General features: G+C 48.4%; 1 protein-coding gene across 2 annotated transcripts in view; it reads left to right on the top strand.

Moving 5' to 3' along the window:
• The first annotated feature begins 19,542 nt into the window (after positions 1 to 19,542).
• Positions 19,543 to 20,314, top strand: part of OSTF1 (osteoclast stimulating factor 1) — a 126,117-nt gene continuing 125,345 nt past the window's right edge. Inside the window, exon 1 of one of the 2 annotated variants that reach the window (XM_063913859.1) lies at positions 19,543 to 19,738. In XM_063913859.1, the coding sequence (XP_063769929.1) occupies positions 19,705 to 19,738 (34 nt within the window). In that variant the 5' untranslated portion in view covers positions 19,543 to 19,704. The remainder of the gene's footprint in view (positions 19,739 to 20,314) is intronic. The other variant, XM_063913858.1, reaches the window with a different exon arrangement.

The following is a 20,314-nucleotide window of genomic DNA, read 5'->3' as shown; positions in this document are numbered from 1 at the left end:
CCCTTTCTGTAGTGTAGTGACTGCAGGGGAGAGCCAGAGAGCTTCCCTCCAACGGAGCTGTGAGGGAAAATGGCGCCAGTGTGCTGAGGAGATAGGCTCCGCCCCCTTATCGGCGGCTTTATCTCCCGTTTTTCTATGTATTCTGGCAGGGGTTAAATTCATCCATATAGCCCAGGAGCTATATGTGATGCATTTTTTGCCATCCAAGGTGTTTTTATTGCGTCTCAGGGCGCCCCCCCCCCCCCAGCGCCCTGCACCCTCAGTGACCGGGGTGTGAAGTGTGCTGAGAGCAATGGCGCACAGCTGCAGTGCTGTGCGCTACCTTGTTGAAGACAGGACGTCTTCTGCCGCCGATTTTCCGGACCTCTTCTGTCTTCTGGCTCTGTAAGGGGGCCGGCAGCGCGGCTCTGGGACCCATCCATGGCTGGGCCTGTGATCGTCCCTCTGGAGCTAATGTCCAGTAGCCTAAGAAGCCCAATCCACTCTGCACGCAGGTGAGTTCGCTTCTTCTCCCCTTAGTCCCTCGATGCAGTGAGCCTGTTGCCAGCAGGTCTCACTGAAAATAAAAAACCTAAAACTAAACTTTTCACTAAGCAGCTCAGGAGAGCCACCTAGTGTGCACCCTTCTCGTTCGGGCACAAAAATCTAACTGGGGCTTGGAGGAGGGTCATAGGGGGAGGAGCCAGTGCACACCAGGTAGTTCTAAAGCTTTACTTTTGTGCTCAGTCTCCTGCGGAGCCGCTATTCCCCATGGTCCTTACGGAGTCCCCAGCATCCACTTAGGACGTTAGAGAAATAAGATTTTACTCACCGGTACATCTATTTCTCGTAGTCCGTAGTGGATGCTGGGGACTCCGTAAGGACCATGGGGTATAGCGGGCTCCGCAGGAGACAGGGCACTCTAAAGAAAGATTTAGTACTATCTGGTGTGCACTGGCTCCTCCCTCTATGCCCCTCCTCCAGACCTCAGTTAAGGAAACTGTGGTGGTCATTCCGAGTTGTTCGCTCGCAAGCTGCTTTTAGCAGCTGTGCACACGCTAAGCCGCCGCCTACTGGGAGTGAATCTTAGCTTATCAAAATTGCGAACGAAAGATTCGCAATATTGCGAAAAGACTTCTCTGTGCAGTTTCTGAGTAGCTCGAGACTTACTCAGCCAGTGCGATCAGTTCAGTGCTTGTCGTTCCTGGTTTGACGTCACAAACACACCCAGTGTTCGGCCAGACACTCCTCCGTTTCTCCAGCCACTCCCGCGTTTTTCCCAGAAACGGTAGCGTTTTTTCGCACACACCCATAAAACGGCTAGTTTCCGCCCAGAAACACCCACTTCCTGTCAATCACATTACGATCACCAGAACAAAGAAAAAACCTTGTAATGCCGTGAGTAAAATACCTAACTGCATAGCAAATTTACTTGGCGCAGTCGCACTGCGGACATTGCGCATGCGCATTAGCGACTAATCGCTCCGTTGCGAGAAAAAAATAACGAGCGAACAACTCGGAATGACCCCCTGTGCCCGGAAGAGCTGACATTACAAGGAAAGGATTTTGGAATCCAGGGTAAGACTCATACCAGCCACACCAATCACACTGTACAACTTGTGATAAACTTATCCAGTCAACAGTATGAACAACAACTGAGCATCACTCAACCGATGCTACATAACCATAACCCTTTGTTAAGCAATAACTATATACACGTATTGCAGAAAGTCCACACTTGGGACGGGCGCCCAGCATCCACTACGGACTACGAGAAATAGAATTACCGGTGAGTAAATTCTTATTTTCTCTAACGTCCTAGTGGATGCTGGGGACTCCCAGGAAATCTGTATGCAAATGACCACACTTGGCCTCATCTGTTTTACACAGTTTTCTTTATTTTGAGGCAGAAAAATCATGACGTAGGGGTAATAGCGGATCATAAAGCAGTATGGCACCACTCTGATGCAGGTCCACTCATATTGGAAGGTTCATAGAACTTTTATTCCCCTAAAAGTAACACATTCTATTTTGTTTTAATTCAAAAGCTATATATTACACACTGAATAAAAACTAAACATTATAGTTTTTCTTTTCTTTTTACGTAAATATTATAGAATGAGTACAGTATAGTAATATATTCATGTAACATTTTACTATTAGAGTTCTAGCTTGCAAAGCTAACAACTCAGTAAGGACCTTTTGTCGTAAACTGCTGCAAAGAAAAAATAAGATTTTACTCACCGGTAAATCTATTTCTCGTAGTCCGTAGTGGATGCTGGGGACTCCGTAAGGACCATGGGGAATAGACGGGCTCCACAGGAGACTGGGCACTCTAAAGAAAGATTTAGTACTATCTGGTGTGCACTGGCTCCTTCCTCTATGCCCCTCCTCCAGACCTCAGTTAAGGAAACTGTGCCCGGAAGAGCAGACATTATAAGTAGTGATGTGCATCAGAAATTTTTCGCGTTTTGTGTTTTGGTTTTGGGTTCGGTTCCGCGGCCGTGTTTTGGATTCGGACGCGTTTTGGCAAAACCTCACCGAAAATTTTTTGTCGGATTCGGGTGTGTTTTGGATTCGGGTGTTTTTTTCAAAAAACCCTAAAAAACAGCTTAAATCATAGAATTTGGGGGTCATTTTGATCCCATAGTATTATTAACCTCAATAACCATAATTTCCACTCATTTCCAGTCTATTCTGAACACCTCACACCTCACAATATTATTTTTAGTCCTAAAATTTGCACCGAGGTCGCTGGATGGCTAAGCTAAGCAACACAAGTGGCCGACACAAACACCTGGCCCATCTAGGAGTGGCACTGCAGTGTCAGGCAGGATGGCCCTTCAAAAAAATAGTCCCCAAACAGCACATGATGCAAAGAAAAAAAGAGGCGCACCAAGGTGGCTGTGTGACTAAGCTAAGCGACACAAGTGGCCGAAACAAACACCTGGCCCATCTAGGAGTGGCACTGCAGTGTCAGGCAGGATGGCCCTTCAAAAAAATACTCCCCAAACAGCACATGATGCAAATAAAAAAAGAGGCTCACCAAGGTGGCTGTGTGACTAAGCTAAGCGACACAAGTGGCCGACACAAACACCTGGCCCATCTAGGAGTGGCACTGCAGTGTCAGACAGGATGGCCCTTCAAAAAAATACTCCCCAAACAGCACATGATGCAAAGAAAAAAAGAGGCGCACCAAGGTGTCTGTGTGACTAAGCTAAGCGACACAAGTGGCCGACACAAACACCTGGCCCATCTAGGAGTGGCACTGCAGTGTTAATCAAGACAGGATGGCCCTTCCAAAAAATTGTCCCCAAACAGCACATGATGCAAAGAAAAAAAAGAGGCGCACCAAGGTCGCTGTGTGACTAAGCTGAGCGACACAAGTGGCCGACACAAACACCTGGCCCATCTAGGAGTGGCATTGCAGTGTCAATCAAGATAGGATGGCCCTTCCAAAAAATTGTCCCCAAACAGCACATGATGCAAAGAAAAAAAGAGGCGCACCAAGGTGGCTGTGTGACTAAGCTAAGCGACACAAGTGGCCGACCGACACAAACACCTGGCCCATCTAGGAGTGGCACTGCAGTGTCAATCAAGACAGGATGGCCCTTCCAAAAAATTGTCCCCAAACAGCACATGATGCAAAGAAAAAAAGAGGCGCACCAAGGTCGCTGTGTGACTAAGCTAAGCGACACAAGTGGCCGACACAAACACCTGGCCCATCTAGGAGTGGCACTGCAGTATCAGGCAGGATGGCACTTCAAAAAAATTGTCCACAAACAGCACATGATGCAAAGAAAAAAAGAGGCGCACCAATGTGGCTGTGTGACTAAGCTAAGCGACACAAGTGGCCGACACAAACACCTGGCCCATCTAGGAGTGGCACTGCAGTGTCAATCAAGACAGGATGGCCCTTCAAAAAAATTGTCCCCAAATAGCACATGATGCAAAGAAAAAAAGAGGCGCACCAAGGTCCCTGTGTGACTAAGATAAGCGACACAAGTGGCCGACACAAACACCTGGCCCATCTAGGAGTGGCACTGCAGTGTCAGGCAGGATGGCACTTCAAAAAAATTGCCCCCAAACAGCACATGATGCAAAGAAAAAAAGAGGCGCACCAAGGTGGCTGTGTGACTAAGCTAAGTGACACAAGTGGCCGACACAAACACCTGGCCCATCTAGGAGTGGCACTGCAGTGTCAATCAAGACAGGATGGCCCTTCCAAAAAATTGTCCCCAAACAGCACATGATGCAAAGAAAAAAAGAGGCGCACCAAGGTCGCTGTGTGACTAAGCTAAGCGACACAAGTGGCCGACACAAACACCTGGCCCATCTAGGAGTGGCACTGCAGTGTCAGGCAGGATGGCCCTTCAAAAAAATTGTCCCCAAACAGCACATGATGCAAAGAAAAATGAAAGAAAAAAGAGGTGCAAGATGGAATTGTCCTTGGGCCCTCCCACCCACCCTTATGTTGTATAAACAGGACATGCACACTTTAACGAACCCATCATTTCAGTGACAGGGTCTGCCACACGACTGTGACTGAAATGACTGGTTGGTTTGGGCCCCCAGCAAAAAGAAGCAATCAATCTCTCCTTGCACAAACTGGCTCTACAGAGGCAAGATGTCCACCTCATCATCATCCTCCGATTCCTCACCCCTTTCACTGTGTACATCCCCCTCCTCACAGATTATTAATTCGTCCCCACTGGAATCCACCATCTCAGGTCCCCGTGTACTTTCTGGAGGCAATTGTTGCTGGTGGATGTGTCCACGGAGGAATTGATTATAACTCGTTTTAATGAACATCATCTTCTCCACATTTTCTGGAAGTAACCTCGTACGCCGATTGCTGACAAGGTGAGCGGCTGCACTAAACACTCTTTCGGAGTACACACTGGAGGGAGGGCAACTTAGGTAGAATAAAGCCAGTTTGTGCAAGGGCCTCCAAATTGCCTCTTTTTCCTGCCAGTATACGTACGGACTGTCTGACGTGCCTACTTGGATGCGGTCACTCAAATAATCCTCCACCATTCTTTCAATGGTGAGAGAATCATATTCAGTGACAGTAGACGACATGTCAGTAATCGTTGGGAGGTCCTTCAGTCCGGACCAGATGTCAGCACTTGCTCCAGACTGCCCTGCATCACCGCCAGCGGGTGGGCTCGGAATTCTTAGCCTTTTCCTCGCACCCCCAGTTGCGGGAGAATGTGAAGGAGGAGATGGTGACGGGTCACGTTCCGCTTGACTTGACAATTTTCTCACCAGCAGGTCTTTGAACCTCTGCAGACTTGTGTCTGCCGGAAAGAGAGATACAACGTAGGTTTTAAATCTAGGATCGAGCACGGTGGCCAAAATGTAGTGCTCTGATTTCAACAGATTGACCACCCGTGAATCCTGGTTAAGCGAATTAAGGGCTCCATCCACAAGTCCCACATGCCTAGCGGAATCGCTCTGTTTTAGCTCCTCCTTCAATGTCTCCAGCTTCTTCTGCAAAAGCCTGAGGGGAATGACCTGACTCAGGCTGGCAGTGTCTGAACTGACTTCACGTGTGGCAAGTTCAAAGGGTTGCAGAACCTTGCACAACATTGAAATCATTCTCCACTGCGCTTGAGTCAGGTGCATTCCACCTCCTTTGCCTATATCGTGGCCAGATGTATAGGCTTGAATGGCCTTTTGCTGCTCCTCCATCCTCTGAAGCATATAGAGGGTTGAATTCCACCTCGTTACCACCTCTTGCTTCAGATGATGGCAGGGCAGGTTCAGGAATGTTTGGTGGTGCTCCAGTCTTCTGTACGCGGTGCCTGAATGCCGAAAGTTGCCCGCAATTCTTCGGGCCACCGACAGCATCTCTTGCACGCCCCTGTCGTTTTTTAAATAATTCTGCACCACCAAATTCAAGGTATGTGCAAAACATGGGATGTGATGGAATTTGCCCAGATGTAATGCACGCACAATATTGCTGGCGTTGTCCGATGTCACAAATCCCCAGGAGAGTCCAATTGGGGTAAGCCATTCTGCGATGATCTTCCTCAGTTGCCGTAAGAGGTTTTCAGCTGTGTGCCTATTCTGGAAAGCGGTGATACAAAGCGTAGCCTGCCTAGGAACGAGTTGGCGTTTGCGAGATGTTGCTACTGGTGCCGCCGCTGCTGTTCTTGCTGCGGGAGGCAATACATCTACCCAGTGGGCTGTCACAGTCATATAGTCCCGAGTCTGCCCTGCTCCACTTGTCCACATGTCCGTGGTTAAGTGGACATTGGGTACAACTGCATTTTTTAGGACACTGGTGACTCTTTTTCTGAGGTCTGTGTACATTTTCGGTATCGCCTGCCTAGAGAAATGGAACCTAGATGGTATTTGGTACCGGGGACACAGTACCTCAATCAAGTCTCTAGTTGGCTCTGAATTAACGATGGATACCGGAACCACGTTTCTCACCGTCCAGGCTGCCAAAGCCTCAGTTATCCGCTTTGCAGCAGGATGACTTCTGTGATATTTCATCTTCCTCGCAAAGGACTGTTGGACAGTCAATTGCTTACTGGAAGTAGTACAAGTGGTCTTCCGACTTCCCCTCTGGGATGACGATCGACTCCCAGCAGCAACAACAGCAGCGCCAGCAGCAGTAGGCGTTACACTCAAGGATGCATCGGAGGAATCCCAGGCAGGAGAGGACTCGTCAGACTTGACAGTGACATGGCCTGCAGGACTATTGGCTTTCCTGGGTAAGGAGGAAATTGACACTGAGGGAGTTGGTGGTGTGGTTTGCAGGAGCTTGGTTACAAGAGGAAGGGATTTAGTGCTCAGTGGACTGCTTCCGCTGTCACCCAAAGTTTTTGAACTTGTCACTGACTTATGATGAATGCGCTGCAGGTGACGTATAAGGGAGGATGTTCCGAGGTGGTTAACGTCCTTACCCCTACTTATTACAGCTTGACAAAAGCAACACACGGCTTGACACCTGTTGTCCGCATTTGTGTTGAAATAATTCCACACCGAAGAGCTGATTTTTTTTGTATTTTGACCAGGCATGTCAAGGGCCATATTCCTCCCACGGACAACAGGTGTCTCCCCGGGTGCCTGACTTAAACAAACCACCTCACCATCAGAATCCTCCTTGTCAATTTCCTCCCCAGCGCCAGCAACACCCATATCCTCATCCTGGTGTACTTCAACAGTGACATCTTCAATTTGACTATCAGGAACTGGACTGCGGGTGCTCCTTCCAGCACTTGCAGGGGGCGTGCAAATGGTGGAAGGCGCAAGCTCTTCCCGTCCAGTGTTGGGAAGGTCAGGCATCGCAACCGACACAATTGGACTCTCCTTGGGGATTTGTGATTTAGAAGAACGCACAGTTCTTTGCTGTGCTTTTGCCAGCTTAAGTCTTTTCTTTTTTCTAGCGAGAGGATGAGTGCTTCCATCCTCATTTGAAGCTGAACCACTAGCCATGAACATAGGCCAGGGCCTCAGCCGTTCCTTGCCACTCCGTGTCGTAAATGGCATATTGGCAAGTTTACGCTTCTCCTCAGACGCTTTTAATTTTGATTTTTGGGTCATTTTACTGAACTTTTGTGTTTTGGATTTTACATGCTCTCTACTATGACATTGGGCATCGGCCTTGGCAGACGACGTTGATGGCATTTCATGGTCTCGGCCATGACTAGTGGCAGCAGCTTCAGCACGAGGTGGAAGTGGATCTTGATCTTTCCCTTTAACCTCCACATTTTTGTTCTCCATTTTTTAATGTGTGGAATTATATGCCAGTATCAATAGCAATGGCCTACTACTATATTTACTGCGCAAAACTAAAATGCACCACAGGTATACAATGTAGATGGATAGTATACTTAATGGATGACGAGTGACGACACAGAGGTAGGTACACAGCAGTGGCCTACCGTACTGCTATATATAGTATACTGGTGGACACTGTCAGCAAACTGCAAAACTGTTTAAAATGCACCACAGGTATAGAATGTAGATGGATAGTATACTTAATGGATGACGAGTGACGACACAGAGGTAGGTACACAGCAGTGGCCTACCGTACTGCTATATATAGTATACTGGCAGACACTGTCAGCAAACTGCAAAATTGTCTAAAATGCACCACAGGTATAGAATGTAGATGGATAGTATACTTAATGGATGACGAGTGACGACACAGAGGTAGGTACAGCAGTGGCCTACCGTACTGCTATAAGTATATATATATAGTATACTGGTGGACACTGTCAGCAAACTGCAAAACTGTCTAAAATGCACCACAGGTATAGAATGTAGATGGATAGTATACTTAATGGATGACGAGTGATGACACAGAGGTAGGTACACAGCAGTGGCCTACCGTACTGCTATATATAGTATACTGGTGGACACTGTCAGCAAACTGCTAAACTAGTCTAAAAAATGCACCACAGGTATAGAATGTAGATGGATAGTATACTTAATGGATGACGAGTGACGACACAGAGGTAGGTACACAGCAGTGGTCTACCGTACTGCTATATATAGTATACTGGTGGACACTGTCAGCAAACTGCAAAATTGTCTAAAATGCACCACAGGTATAGAATGTAGATGGATAGTATACTTAATGGATGACGAGTGACGACACAGAGGTAGGTACAGCAGTGGCCTACCGTACTGCTATAAGTATATATATATAGTATACTGGTGGACACTGTCAGCAAACTGCAAAACTGTCTAAAATGCACCACAGGTATAGAATGTAGATGGATAGTATACTTAATGGATGACGAGTGATGACACAGAGGTAGGTACACAGCAGTGGCCTACCGTACTGCTATATATAGTATACTGGTGGACACTGTCAGCAAACTGCTAAACTAGTCTAAAAAATGCACCACAGGTATACAATGTAGATGGATAGTATACTTAATGGATGACGAGTGACGACACAGAGGTAGGTACAGCAGTGGCCTACCGTACTGCTATATATAGTATACTGGTGGACACTGTCAGCAAACTGCAAAACTGTCTAAAATGCACCACAGGTATAGAATGTAGATGGATAGTATACTTAATGGATGACGAGTGACGACACAGAGGTAGGTACACAGCAGTGGCCTACCGTACTGCTATATATAGTATACTGGTGGACACTGTCAGCAAACTGCAAAACTGTCTAAAATGCACCACAGGTATAGAATGTAGATGGATAGTATACTTAATGGATGACGAGTGACGACACAGAGGTAGGTACAGCAGTGGCCTACCGTACTGCTATAAGTATATATATATAGTATACTGGTGGACACTGTCAGCAAACTGCAAAACTGTCTAAAATGCACCACAGGTATAGAATGTAGATGGATAGTATACTTAATGGATGACGAGTGACGACACAGAGGTAGGTACACAGCAGTGGCCTACCGTACTGCTATATATAGTATACTGGTGGACACTGTCAGCAAACTGCAAAACTGTCTAAAATGCACCACAGGTACAGAATGCAGATGGATAGTATACTTAATGGATGACGAGTGACGACACAGAGGTAGGTACACAGCAGTGGCCTACCGTACTGCTATATATAGTGTACTGGTGGACACTGTCATCAAACTGCTATACTAGTCTAAAAAACGCACCACAGGTATACAATGTAGATGGATAGTATACTTAATGGATGACGAGTGACGACACAGAGGTAGGTACAGCAGTGGCCTACCGTACTGCTATATATAGTATACTGGTGGACACTGTCAGCAAACTGCAAAACTGTCTAAAATGCACCACAGGTATAGAATGTAGATGGATAGTATACTTAATGGATGACGAGTGACGACACAGAGGTAGGTACACAGCAGTGGCCTACCGTACTGCTATATATAGTATACTGGTGGACACTGTCAGCAAACTGCAAAACTGTCTAAAATGCACCACAGGTATAGAATGTAGATGGACAGTATACTTAATGGATGACGAGTGACGACACAGAGGTAGGTACAGCAGTGGCCTACTGTACTGCTATAAGTATATATATAGTATACTGGTGGACACTGTCAGCAAACTGCAAAACTGTCTAAAATGCACCACAGGTATAGAATGTAGATGGATAGTATACTTAATGGATGACGAGTGACGACACAGAGGTAGGTACACATCAGTGGCCTACCGTACTGCTATATATAGTATACTGGTGGACACTGTCAGCAAACTGCAAAACTGTCTAAAATGCACCACAGGTATAGAATGTAGATGGATAGTATACTTAATGGATGACGAGTGACGACACAGAGGTAGGTAGACAGCAGTGGCCTACCGTACTGCTATATATAGTATACTGGTGGACACTGTCAGCAAACTGCTAAACTAGTCTAAAAAAATGCACCACAGGTATACAATGTAGATGGATAGTATACTTAATGGATGACGAGTGACGACACAGAGGTAGGTACAGCAGTGGCCTACCGTACTGCTATATATAGTATACTGGTGGACACTGTCAGCAAACTGCTAAACTAGTCTAAAAAAATGCACCACAGGTATAGAATGTAGATGGATAGTATACTTAATGGATGACGAGTGACGACACAGAGGTAGGTACAGCAGTGGCCTACCGTACTGCTATATATAGTATACTGGTGGACACTGTCAGCAAACTGCACCACAGGTATACAATGCAGATGGATAGTATACTTAATGGATGACAAATGACGACACAGAGGTAGGTACAGCAGTGCACTCTGCACTGTACTACTCCTATATAATATTAATTATACTAGTGGTCCCCAGTCCCCACAATAAAGCAGCACACTGTGAGCACAGATATGGGGGTAAATTTACTAAGATTCGTATTTTCCGGTTTGAGGTCAAAGTTCAATCACGAATGACATCGCAAGTGTAAATTTGCAACTTTTTGAATTTATTACGGATAATTTACTAAGCTGTCGTATTCTGCATTTTCCGTTTTTCCGATGTCGATGTCATTCGTTTTTTTTGGCAGTGTTTTACGTGAGTGACTTGTAAAACACTGCCGACTTTAATACAATGAATTTCGGCCGGATCTGAGAGATCCGTGCTGGCCTTCATTGTGCACTTTAAAAATAAAATAAAATCAGTGTTAAATTTTAAAAAAAAAATGCGTGGGGTTCCCCCTCCTAAGCCAAACCAGCCTCGGGCTCTTTGAGCCGGCCCTGGTTGAAAAAATATGGGAAAAAAAATGATAGAGGTTCCCCCATATTTCAACAACCAGCACCGGGCTCTGCGCCTGGTCCTGGTTCCAAAAATACGGGGGACAAAAAGCGTAGGGGTCCCCCGTATTACTGAAACCAGCACCGGGCTCCACTAGCCAGATACATAATGCCACAGCCGGGGGACACTTTTATATAGCTCCCGGCGGCCCTGGCATTACATAACCAACTAGTCACCCCTGGCCGGGGTACCCTGGAGGAGTGGGGACCCCTTCAATCAAGGGGTCCCCCCCTCCAGCCACCCAAGGACCAGGGGTGAAGCCCGAGGCTGTCCCCCCCATCCATGGGCTGCGGATGGGAGGCTGATAGCCGTTGTGTAAAAAAATGAATATTGTTTTTAGTAGCAGTACTACAAGTCCCAGCAAGCCTCCCCGCAAGCTGGTACTTGGAGAACCACAAGTACCAGCATGCGGAGGAAAACCGGGCCCGCTGGTACCTGTAGTACTACTACTAAAAAAATACCCCAATAAAAACATAAGACACACACCTTGAAAGTATAACTTTAATACATACATACACACCTCCATATACACATACTTACCTTATGTTCACACGAGGGTCGGTCCTCTTCTCCATGTAGAATCCATGGTGTACCTGTGGAAAAAATTATACTCACATACTCCAGTGTAGAAGCCTCTTCTTCTTTTAATCCATTTGTAATCCAGGTACTTGTCAAAATAAAAAAACGGACACCCGACCTCGCACTGAAAGGGGCCCCATGTTTTCACATGGGACCCCTTTCCCCGAATGCCAGGAACCCCCTCTGACTTATGTCTAAGTGGGTTCCATCAGCCAATCAGGGAACGCCACGTTGTGGCATCCTCCTGATCGGCTGTGTGCTCCTGTACTGTATGACAGGCGGCACACGGCAGTGTTACAATGTAGCGCCTATGCGCTCCATTGTAACCAATGGTGGGAACTTTGTGGTCAGCGGGTGACCGAAAGTAACCTCACCGCTGACACAAAGTTCCCACCATTGGTTACAATGGAGCGCATAGGCGCTACATTGTAACACTGCCGTGTGCCGCCTTTCATACAGTACAGGAGCACACAGCCAATCAGGAGGGTGCCACAACGTGGCGCTCCCTGATTGGCTGAAGAAACCCTCTTAGATATAAGTCAGAGGGGGTTTCTGGCATTCGGGGAAAGGGGTCCCATGTGAAAACATGGGGCCCCTTTCAGTGCGAGGTAGGGTGTCCGTTTTTTTATTTTGACAAGTACCTGGATTACAAATGGATTACAAGAAGAAGAGGCTTCGACACTGGAGTATGTGAGTATAATTTTTTCCACAGGTACACCATGGATTCTACATGGAGAAGAGGACCGACCCTCGTGTGAACATAAGGTAAGTATGTGTATATGGAGGTGTGTATGTATGTATTAAAGTTATACTTTCAAGGTGTGTGTCTTATGTTTTTATTGGGGTATTTTTTTAGTAGTAGTACTACAGGTACCAGCGGGCCCGGTTTTCCTCCGCATGCTGGTACTTGTGGTTCTCCAAGTACCAGCTTGCGGGGGAGGCTTGCTGGGACTTGTAGTACTGCTACTAAAAACAATATTCATTTTTTTACACAACGGCTATCAGCCTCCCATCCGCAGCCCATGGATGGAGGGGACAGCCTCGGGCTTCACCCCTGGTCCTTGGGTGGCTGGAGGGGGGGGACTCCTTGATTGAAGGGGTCCCCACTCCTCCAGGGTACCCCGGCCAGGGGTGACTAGTTGGTTATGTAATGCCAGGGCCGCCTGGAGCTATATAAAAGTGTCCCCCGGCTGTGGCATTATGTATCTGGCTAGTGGAGCCCGGTGCTGGTTTCAGAAATACGGGGGACCCCTACGCTTTTTGTCCCCCGTATTTTTGGAACCAGGACCAGGCGCAGAGCCCGGTGCTGGTTGTTGAAATATGGGGGAACCTCTATCATTTTCCCCCCCATATTTTTGCAACCAGGACCTGCTCAAAGAGCCCGAGGCTGGTTTTGCTTAGGAGGAGGGACCCCACGCAATTTTTATACAAAAAAATAAACACTTTCCCATCCCCTTCCCATTGATAAACATGCACGGATCTCATGGATCCGTGCATGCCTATCCAAACACGGGGAAAAAAAGCAGGTCTGTTTTTTTTAGCACTTTTTCACGAATTGTATTTCAGCACGGCAGTGTTTGGCTATTGTCGGCAGTGTTTGTGATTTGCACTTTTTAGTAAATTCACGATTTCTACCAAATTGCAGGCGTATTTGACCGATGGTGTATTGATTCGTGATTTTTTCCTAGGACTTCCAAAATATTACGAATGCCCTCATCACTGCCGAGATTTTTGCTTAGTAAATTCCCGACATGACACTTTGAAGAAAAAACGGCATCTCGGTCAAAATCGGGAGCTTAGTAAATATACCCCATGGAGTGTTTTTCAGGCAGACAACGTATACTGGTGGTCACTGTCAGCAAAACTCTGTACTGTACTCCTGCTATAGCTGCTCCTCAGTCCCCACAATTAAGCAGTGTGAGCACTCAGCACAGATATATCATGCAGCACACTGAGCACAGATATGGTATGGAGCGTTTTTTTCAGGCAGAGAACGGATAAAAACTGGTGGTCACTTATCAGCAAAACTCTGCACTGTACTCCTCCTAACAGCTGCTCCCCAATCCTCCCCACAAATAAGAAATAAAGTAAACCAATCAACTTCTACAATAAACGGAGAGGACGCTAGCCACGTCCTCTCCCTATCATCTCCAATGCACGAGTGAAAATGGCGGCGACGCGCGGCTGCTTATACAGAATCCGAATCTCGCGAGAATCTGACAGCGGGATGATGACGTTCGGGCGCGCTCGGGTTAGTCGAGCAAGGCGGGAAGGTTCTAACCTGCCTCGGACCCGTGTGAAAAAGGTGAAGTTCGGGGGGGTTCGGTTTCGGAGAAACCGAACCCGCTCATCACTAATTATAAGGAAAGGATTTTGGAATCCCGGGTAAGACTCATACCAGCCACACCAATCACACCGTATAACTTGTGATACACTTATCCAGTCAACAGTATGAACAACAACAGGGTATCAACAATGGATGCCAACATAACATAATCCATTATTAAGCAATAACTATATACACGTATTGCAGAAAGTCCGCACTAGGGACGGGCGCCCAGCATCCACTACGGACTACGAGAAATAGATTTACCGCTGAGTAAAATCTTATTTTCTCTAACGTCCTAGTGGATGCTGGGGACTCCGTAAGGACCATGGGGATTATACCAAAGCTCCCAAACGGGCGGGAGAGTGCGGATGACTCTGCAGCACCGAATGGGCAAACACAAGGTCCTCCTCAGCCAGGGTATCAAACCTGTAGAATTTTGCAAAAGTGTTTGAACCCGACCAAGTAGCAGCTCGGCAAAGCTGTAATGCCGAGACCCCTCGCAGCCGCCCAAGAAGTGCCCACTTTCCTTGTGGAATGGGCTTTCACTGATTTCGGCTGCGGCAATCCCGCCGCAGAATGAGCCTGCTGAATCGTGTTACAGATCCAGCGAGCAATAGTTTGCTTTGAAGCAGGAGCACCCAGCTTGTTGGATGCATACAGGATAAACAGCGAGTCTGTCTTCCTGACTCCAGCCGTTTTGGTTACATAAATCTTCAAAGCCCGGACTACGTCCAGCAACTTGGAGTCCTCCAAGTCACGAGTAGCCGCAGGCACAATAGGTTGGTTCAAATGCAAAGATGACACCACCTTTGGCAGAAACTGCGGACGAGTCCGCAATTCTGCCCTGTCCATATGGAAAACCAGATAGGGGCTTTTACATGACAAAGCCGCCAATTCTGACACACGCCTAGCTGAAGCTAAAGCCAACAGCATGACTACTTTCCACGTGAGATACTTTAGTTCCACGGTCTTAAGTGGCTCAAACCAGTGGGATTTCAGGAAATCCAACACCACGTTAAGATCCCAAGGTGCCACTGGTGGCACAAAAGGGGGCTGAATATGCAGCACTCCCTTAACAAACGTCTGAACCTCAGGCAGTGAAGCCAGTTCTTTTTGAAAGAAAATGGATAGGTTTTTTAAATCTGGACCTTTATGGACCTTAATTTCAGGCCCATAGTCACTTCTTGCAGTTCCGGGTACCAAGTCCTTCTTTGCCAGTCCGGAACAATGAGTATTGTTTTCACTCTTCTTTTCCTTACGATTCTCAGTACCTTGGGTATGAGAGAAAGAGGAGGAAACACATAGACCGACTGGAACACCTACGGTGTTACCAGTGCGTCCACAGCTATCGCCTGAGGGTCCCTTGACCTGGCGCAATACCTTTTTAGCTTTTTGTTGAGGCGGGACGCCATCATGTCCACCTGTGGCAGTTCCCACCGACTTGCAATCTGCGTGAAGACTTCTTGATGAAGTCCCCACTCTCCCGGGTGGAGGTCGTGCCTGCTGAGGAAGTCTGCTTCCCAGTTGTCCACTCCCGGGAATGAACACTGCTGACAGTGCTTGCACGTGATTCTCCGCCCAACAAAGAATCCTGGTGGCTTCCGCCATGGCCACTCTGCTTCTTGTGCCGCTATGGCGGTTTCCATGAGCCACTGCGGTGATGTTGTCTGACTGAATCAGCACCGGTTGGTTGCGAAGCAGAGGCTCCGCTTAACTCAGGGCGTTGTATATGGCCCTTAGTTCCAGGATATTTATGTGCAGACAAGCCTCCTGACTTGACCACAACCCTTGGAAGTTTCTTCCCTGAGTGACTGCCCCCCATCCTCGGAGACTCACATCCGTGGTCACCAGGACCCAGTCCTGTATGCCGAACCTGCGGCCCTCGAGAAGGTGAGCACTCTGCAGCCACCACAGAAGAGACACACTGGCCCTGGGGGACAGGGTGATCAGCCGATGCATCTGAAGATGCGATCCGGACCACTTGTCCAACAGATCCCACTGAAAGATCCTCGCATGGAACCTGCCGAAGGGAATGGCTTCGTATGATGCCACCATCTTTCCCAGGAATCGCGTGCAGTGATGCACCGACACCTGTTTCGGTTTTAAGAGGTCTCTGACTAGAGTCACGAGCTCCTGAGCCTTCTCCGGCGGGAGAAACACCTTCTTCTGGTCTGTGTCCAGAATCATGCCCAGAAAGGGCAGACGCGTCGTAGGAATCAGCTGCGATTTTGGGATATTCAGAATCCAGCCGTGCTGTTGCAACACTTCCTGAGAGTGTGCTACGCTGATCAGCAACTGCTCTCTGGACCTCGCCTTTATGAGGAGATCGTCCAAGTATGGGATAATTGTGACTCCTTGCTTTCTCAGGAGCACCATCATTTCCGCCATTACCTTGGTAAATATTCTCGGTGCCGTGGAGAGCCCAAACGGCAACGTCTGGAATTGGTAATGACAGTCCTGTACCACAAATCTGAGGTACTCCTGATGAGGTGGATAAATGGGGACATGCAAGTAAGCATCCTTGATGTCCAGAGACACCATAAAATCCCCCTCTTCCAGGCTTGCAATGACCGCTCTGAGCGATTCCATTTTGAACTTGAATTTCTTCAGATAAATGTTCAGGGATTTTAAATTCAAGATGGGTCTGACCGAACCGTCCGGTTTCGGTACTACGAACATAGTGGAATAGTAACCCCTTCCCTGTTGAAGGAGAGGAACCTTTACAACCACCTGCTGGAGGTATAACTTGTGAATTGCTGCCAGCACTACCTCCCTTTCCATGGGGGAAACTGGCAAGGCCGATTTAGGTAACGATGAGGGGGCGTCACCTCGAATTCCAGTTTGTATCCCTGAGACACAACTTGTATAGCCCAAGGATCCACCCGTGAGCGAACCCACTGGTGGCTGAAATGTCGGAGACGCGCCCCCACGGCTCCTGACTCCGCCTGTGGAGTCCCAGCGTCATGCGGTGGATTTAGTGGAAGCCGGGGAGGACTTTTGTTCCTGGGAACTAGCTGCGTGGTGCAGCCTCTTTCCTCTACCCCTGCCTCTGGCAAGAAAGGATGCACCTCTGACTTTCTTGCTCTTTTGCGAACGAAAGGACTGCATTTGGTAATACAGTGCTTTCTTAGGCTGTGGCGGGACATAAGGCAAGAAATTTGACTTCCCAGCCGTAGCTGTGGAAACTAGGTCTGAGAGACCGTCCCCAAACAATTCCTCACCGTTATAAGGTAAAACCTCCATGTGTTTTTTTAGAGTCGGTATCCCCTGTCCACTGCCGAGTCCATAAGACCCTTCTGGCAGAAATGGACATTGCGTTTACTCTAGAGCCCAGCAGGCAAATGTCCCTCTGGGCATCCCGCATATATAGGACCGCGTCCTTAATATGTGCCAGGGTCATTAGAACAGAGTCCCTGTCCAGGGTATCTAACTCCTCAGACAGAGTATCCGTCCATCCTGCTACCGCACTACACATCCAGGCCGAAGCAATTGCTGGCCTCAGCAGCGTACCAGAATGTGTGTAAACAGACTTCAGGATAGCTTCCTGCTTTCTATCCACAGGATCCTTTAGGGCGGCCGTATCCTGAGACGGCAGGGCCACCTTCTTAGATAAGCGTGTCAACGCCTTGTCTACCCTGGGGGAGGATTCCCAGCGTAACCTGTCCGTTGGCGGGAAAGGATACGCCATCAGCAATCTCTTGGAAATTACTACCTTCCTATCAGGGGAATCCCACGCTTTTTCACATAATTCATTCAATTCATGTGACGGGGGAAAAGCCACTTCTTTCTTTTTCTCCCCATACATATAAATCCTCTTGTCAGGGACAGGATTTTCCTCAGAAATGTGTAACACATCCTTCATTGCCACAATCATGTAGCGGATGGCTTTAGTCATTTTAGGCTGCAACTTTGCATCATCGTCATCGACGCTGGAATCAGATTCCGTGTCGACGTCTGTGTCAACTAACTGAGATATTGGGCGCTTTTGAGACCCTGACGGCCTCTGCGCTGTGGGAGCAGGCATGGGTTGAGACCCCGACTGTCCCAAGGCTACAGCTTTATCCAATCTGTTATGTAAGGAGCTTACATTATCATTTAACACCTTCCACATATCCATTCAATCAGGTGTCGGCCCCGTCGGGGGCGACACCACATCTATTTGCACTTGTTCTGCCTCCACGTATCCTTCCTCATCAAACATGTCGACACAAGCGTACCGACACACCGCACACATACAGGGAACGCTCTGACTGAGGACAGGACCCCACAAAGGCTTTTGGGGAGACAGAGAGAGAGTATGCCAGCACACACCCCAGCGCTATATAACCCAGGGATTACACTGTACCTTAGTGTTTACCCAGTAGCTGCTGTTTTTATATATATCTCTGCGCCTAAATTTATGTGCCCCCCCTCTCTTTTTTACCCTCTATTGCACCTGTATACTGCAGGGGAGAGCTTGGGGAGCGTCCTTCCAGCGGAGCTGTGAAGAGAAAATGGCGCTGGTGTGCTGAGGAAGAAGGCGCCGCCCCCTCAGCGGCGGGCTTCTGTCCCGCTTCTCATGTGTAAAAATGGCGGGGGCTCGCACATATATACAGTGCCTGACTGTATATATGTATACTTTTGCCATCAGGTATCTTAATTGCTGCCCAGGGCGCCCCCCCCTGCGCCCTGCCCCCTACAGTGACCGGAGTGTGTGGGTGTGCTGCGGGAGCAATGGCGCACAGCTGCAGTGCTGTGCGCTACCTTAAGTGAAGACAGGAGTCTTCTGCCGCCGATTTCGATGTCTTCTTGCTTCTGCTGCTTCTGTACTTCTGGCTCTGCGAGGGGGACGGCGGCGCGGCTCCGGGAACGGACGATCAAGGTTAGGTACCTGTGTTCGATCCCTCTGGAGCTAATGGTGTCCAGTAGCCTAAGAAGCGCAACTTAGCTGCAGTGAGTAGGTTTGCTTCTCTCCCCTCAGTCCCACGTAGCAGAGAGTCTGTTGCCAGCAGAAGCTCTCTGAAAATAAAAAACCTGACAAAATACTTTCTTTTCTAGCAAGCTCAGGAGAGCCCACTAGGAGCACCCAGCTCCGGCCGGGCACAGATTCTGAGGTCTGGAGGAGGGGCATAGAGGGAGGAGCCAGTGCACACCAGATAGTACTGAATCTTTCTTTAGAGTGCCCAGTCTCCTGCGGAGCCCGTCTATTCCCCATGGTCCTTACGGAGTCCCCAGCATCCACTAGGACGTTAGAGAAACCGGCCCTGGCTACACATGAATTGACAACTAAACAAAGATTTCCATAGACATAAAATCGAATTCTTGTAGTCTCTCTCTGATAAAAAGAAGCAAGGTCTGCTCTGTGTGCAATGCAGAGAGCCGGCCAGCGGTGGTGTCCTTACTGTGTCAGTGTGACTGTGTGTGTACTGTATATGTGTGTGTGTGTGTGCATGCGTGGATCAGGGTGGTGACAGCCGGCCGGGACTCCTCCTCCTGCAGTCCCTACACTTCCTCATTCTCAGGACAGGGCACTGACACCCTCACCTACACGGGGGCCACGGAGCAGTCGCAGCCTACTAACCCTCTGTCCCGAACTGAGCTTGGGGAATAGTGTGGGCACCATGTCCAAGCCACCGCCTAAGCCAGTGAAACCAGGTAAGTGAGAAGCCTGTCCGTGCCCACTCCACACATGCACGCCTCCGCCCACTAGTCACCGTAGCGCCATGGGTGTGATGCTACCTACCGCAGCCTGTGGTGGCACCGAGCTCTGCCCATACTTCCCACCGTGTGCAGAAGCCGTCACCCGGCAGCTAGTGCCCCGCTGCTGGCTGTAAGGGGATAGGTAGGGTCACGTAATAATCAGCACTTGTCTTAGGGAACACGATGATAACGCGTAACTTATATTATGTACTTTAATGTGTTCTCTGCTTGGTGTTTGGGTATGTGAGCCACTTCCTGGCAGTGCGACACATGCTTGCTGCAGGCGTACCTGGGTGAGAGTACATGCTGGGCGAGCGTGGGGTAACGCCTGCTAGCCCCTTACCAATAACACTGCCTCAGTCATCCGCTGCCTCTGCACTGACCAGGCCAGCTCTGGCCACCTCCCCTGACCACCTCCCCTGACCTGCTGCGTAAGGCCAAAAGCATATTCCATGACTTCATTCTACGGGATTTTAAAAACGAATGTACCAATCAAATCATTAAGACACATATAGGCTCATTCATCAATGA

This window comes from Pseudophryne corroboree, chromosome 1 (assembly GCF_028390025.1).
Source record: "Pseudophryne corroboree isolate aPseCor3 chromosome 1, aPseCor3.hap2, whole genome shotgun sequence".
Taxonomy (NCBI): domain Eukaryota; kingdom Metazoa; phylum Chordata; class Amphibia; order Anura; family Myobatrachidae; genus Pseudophryne; species Pseudophryne corroboree.
The sequence above is the reverse complement of the archived record's forward strand: the minus strand, read 5'-3'. Positions and strand labels throughout refer to the sequence as shown.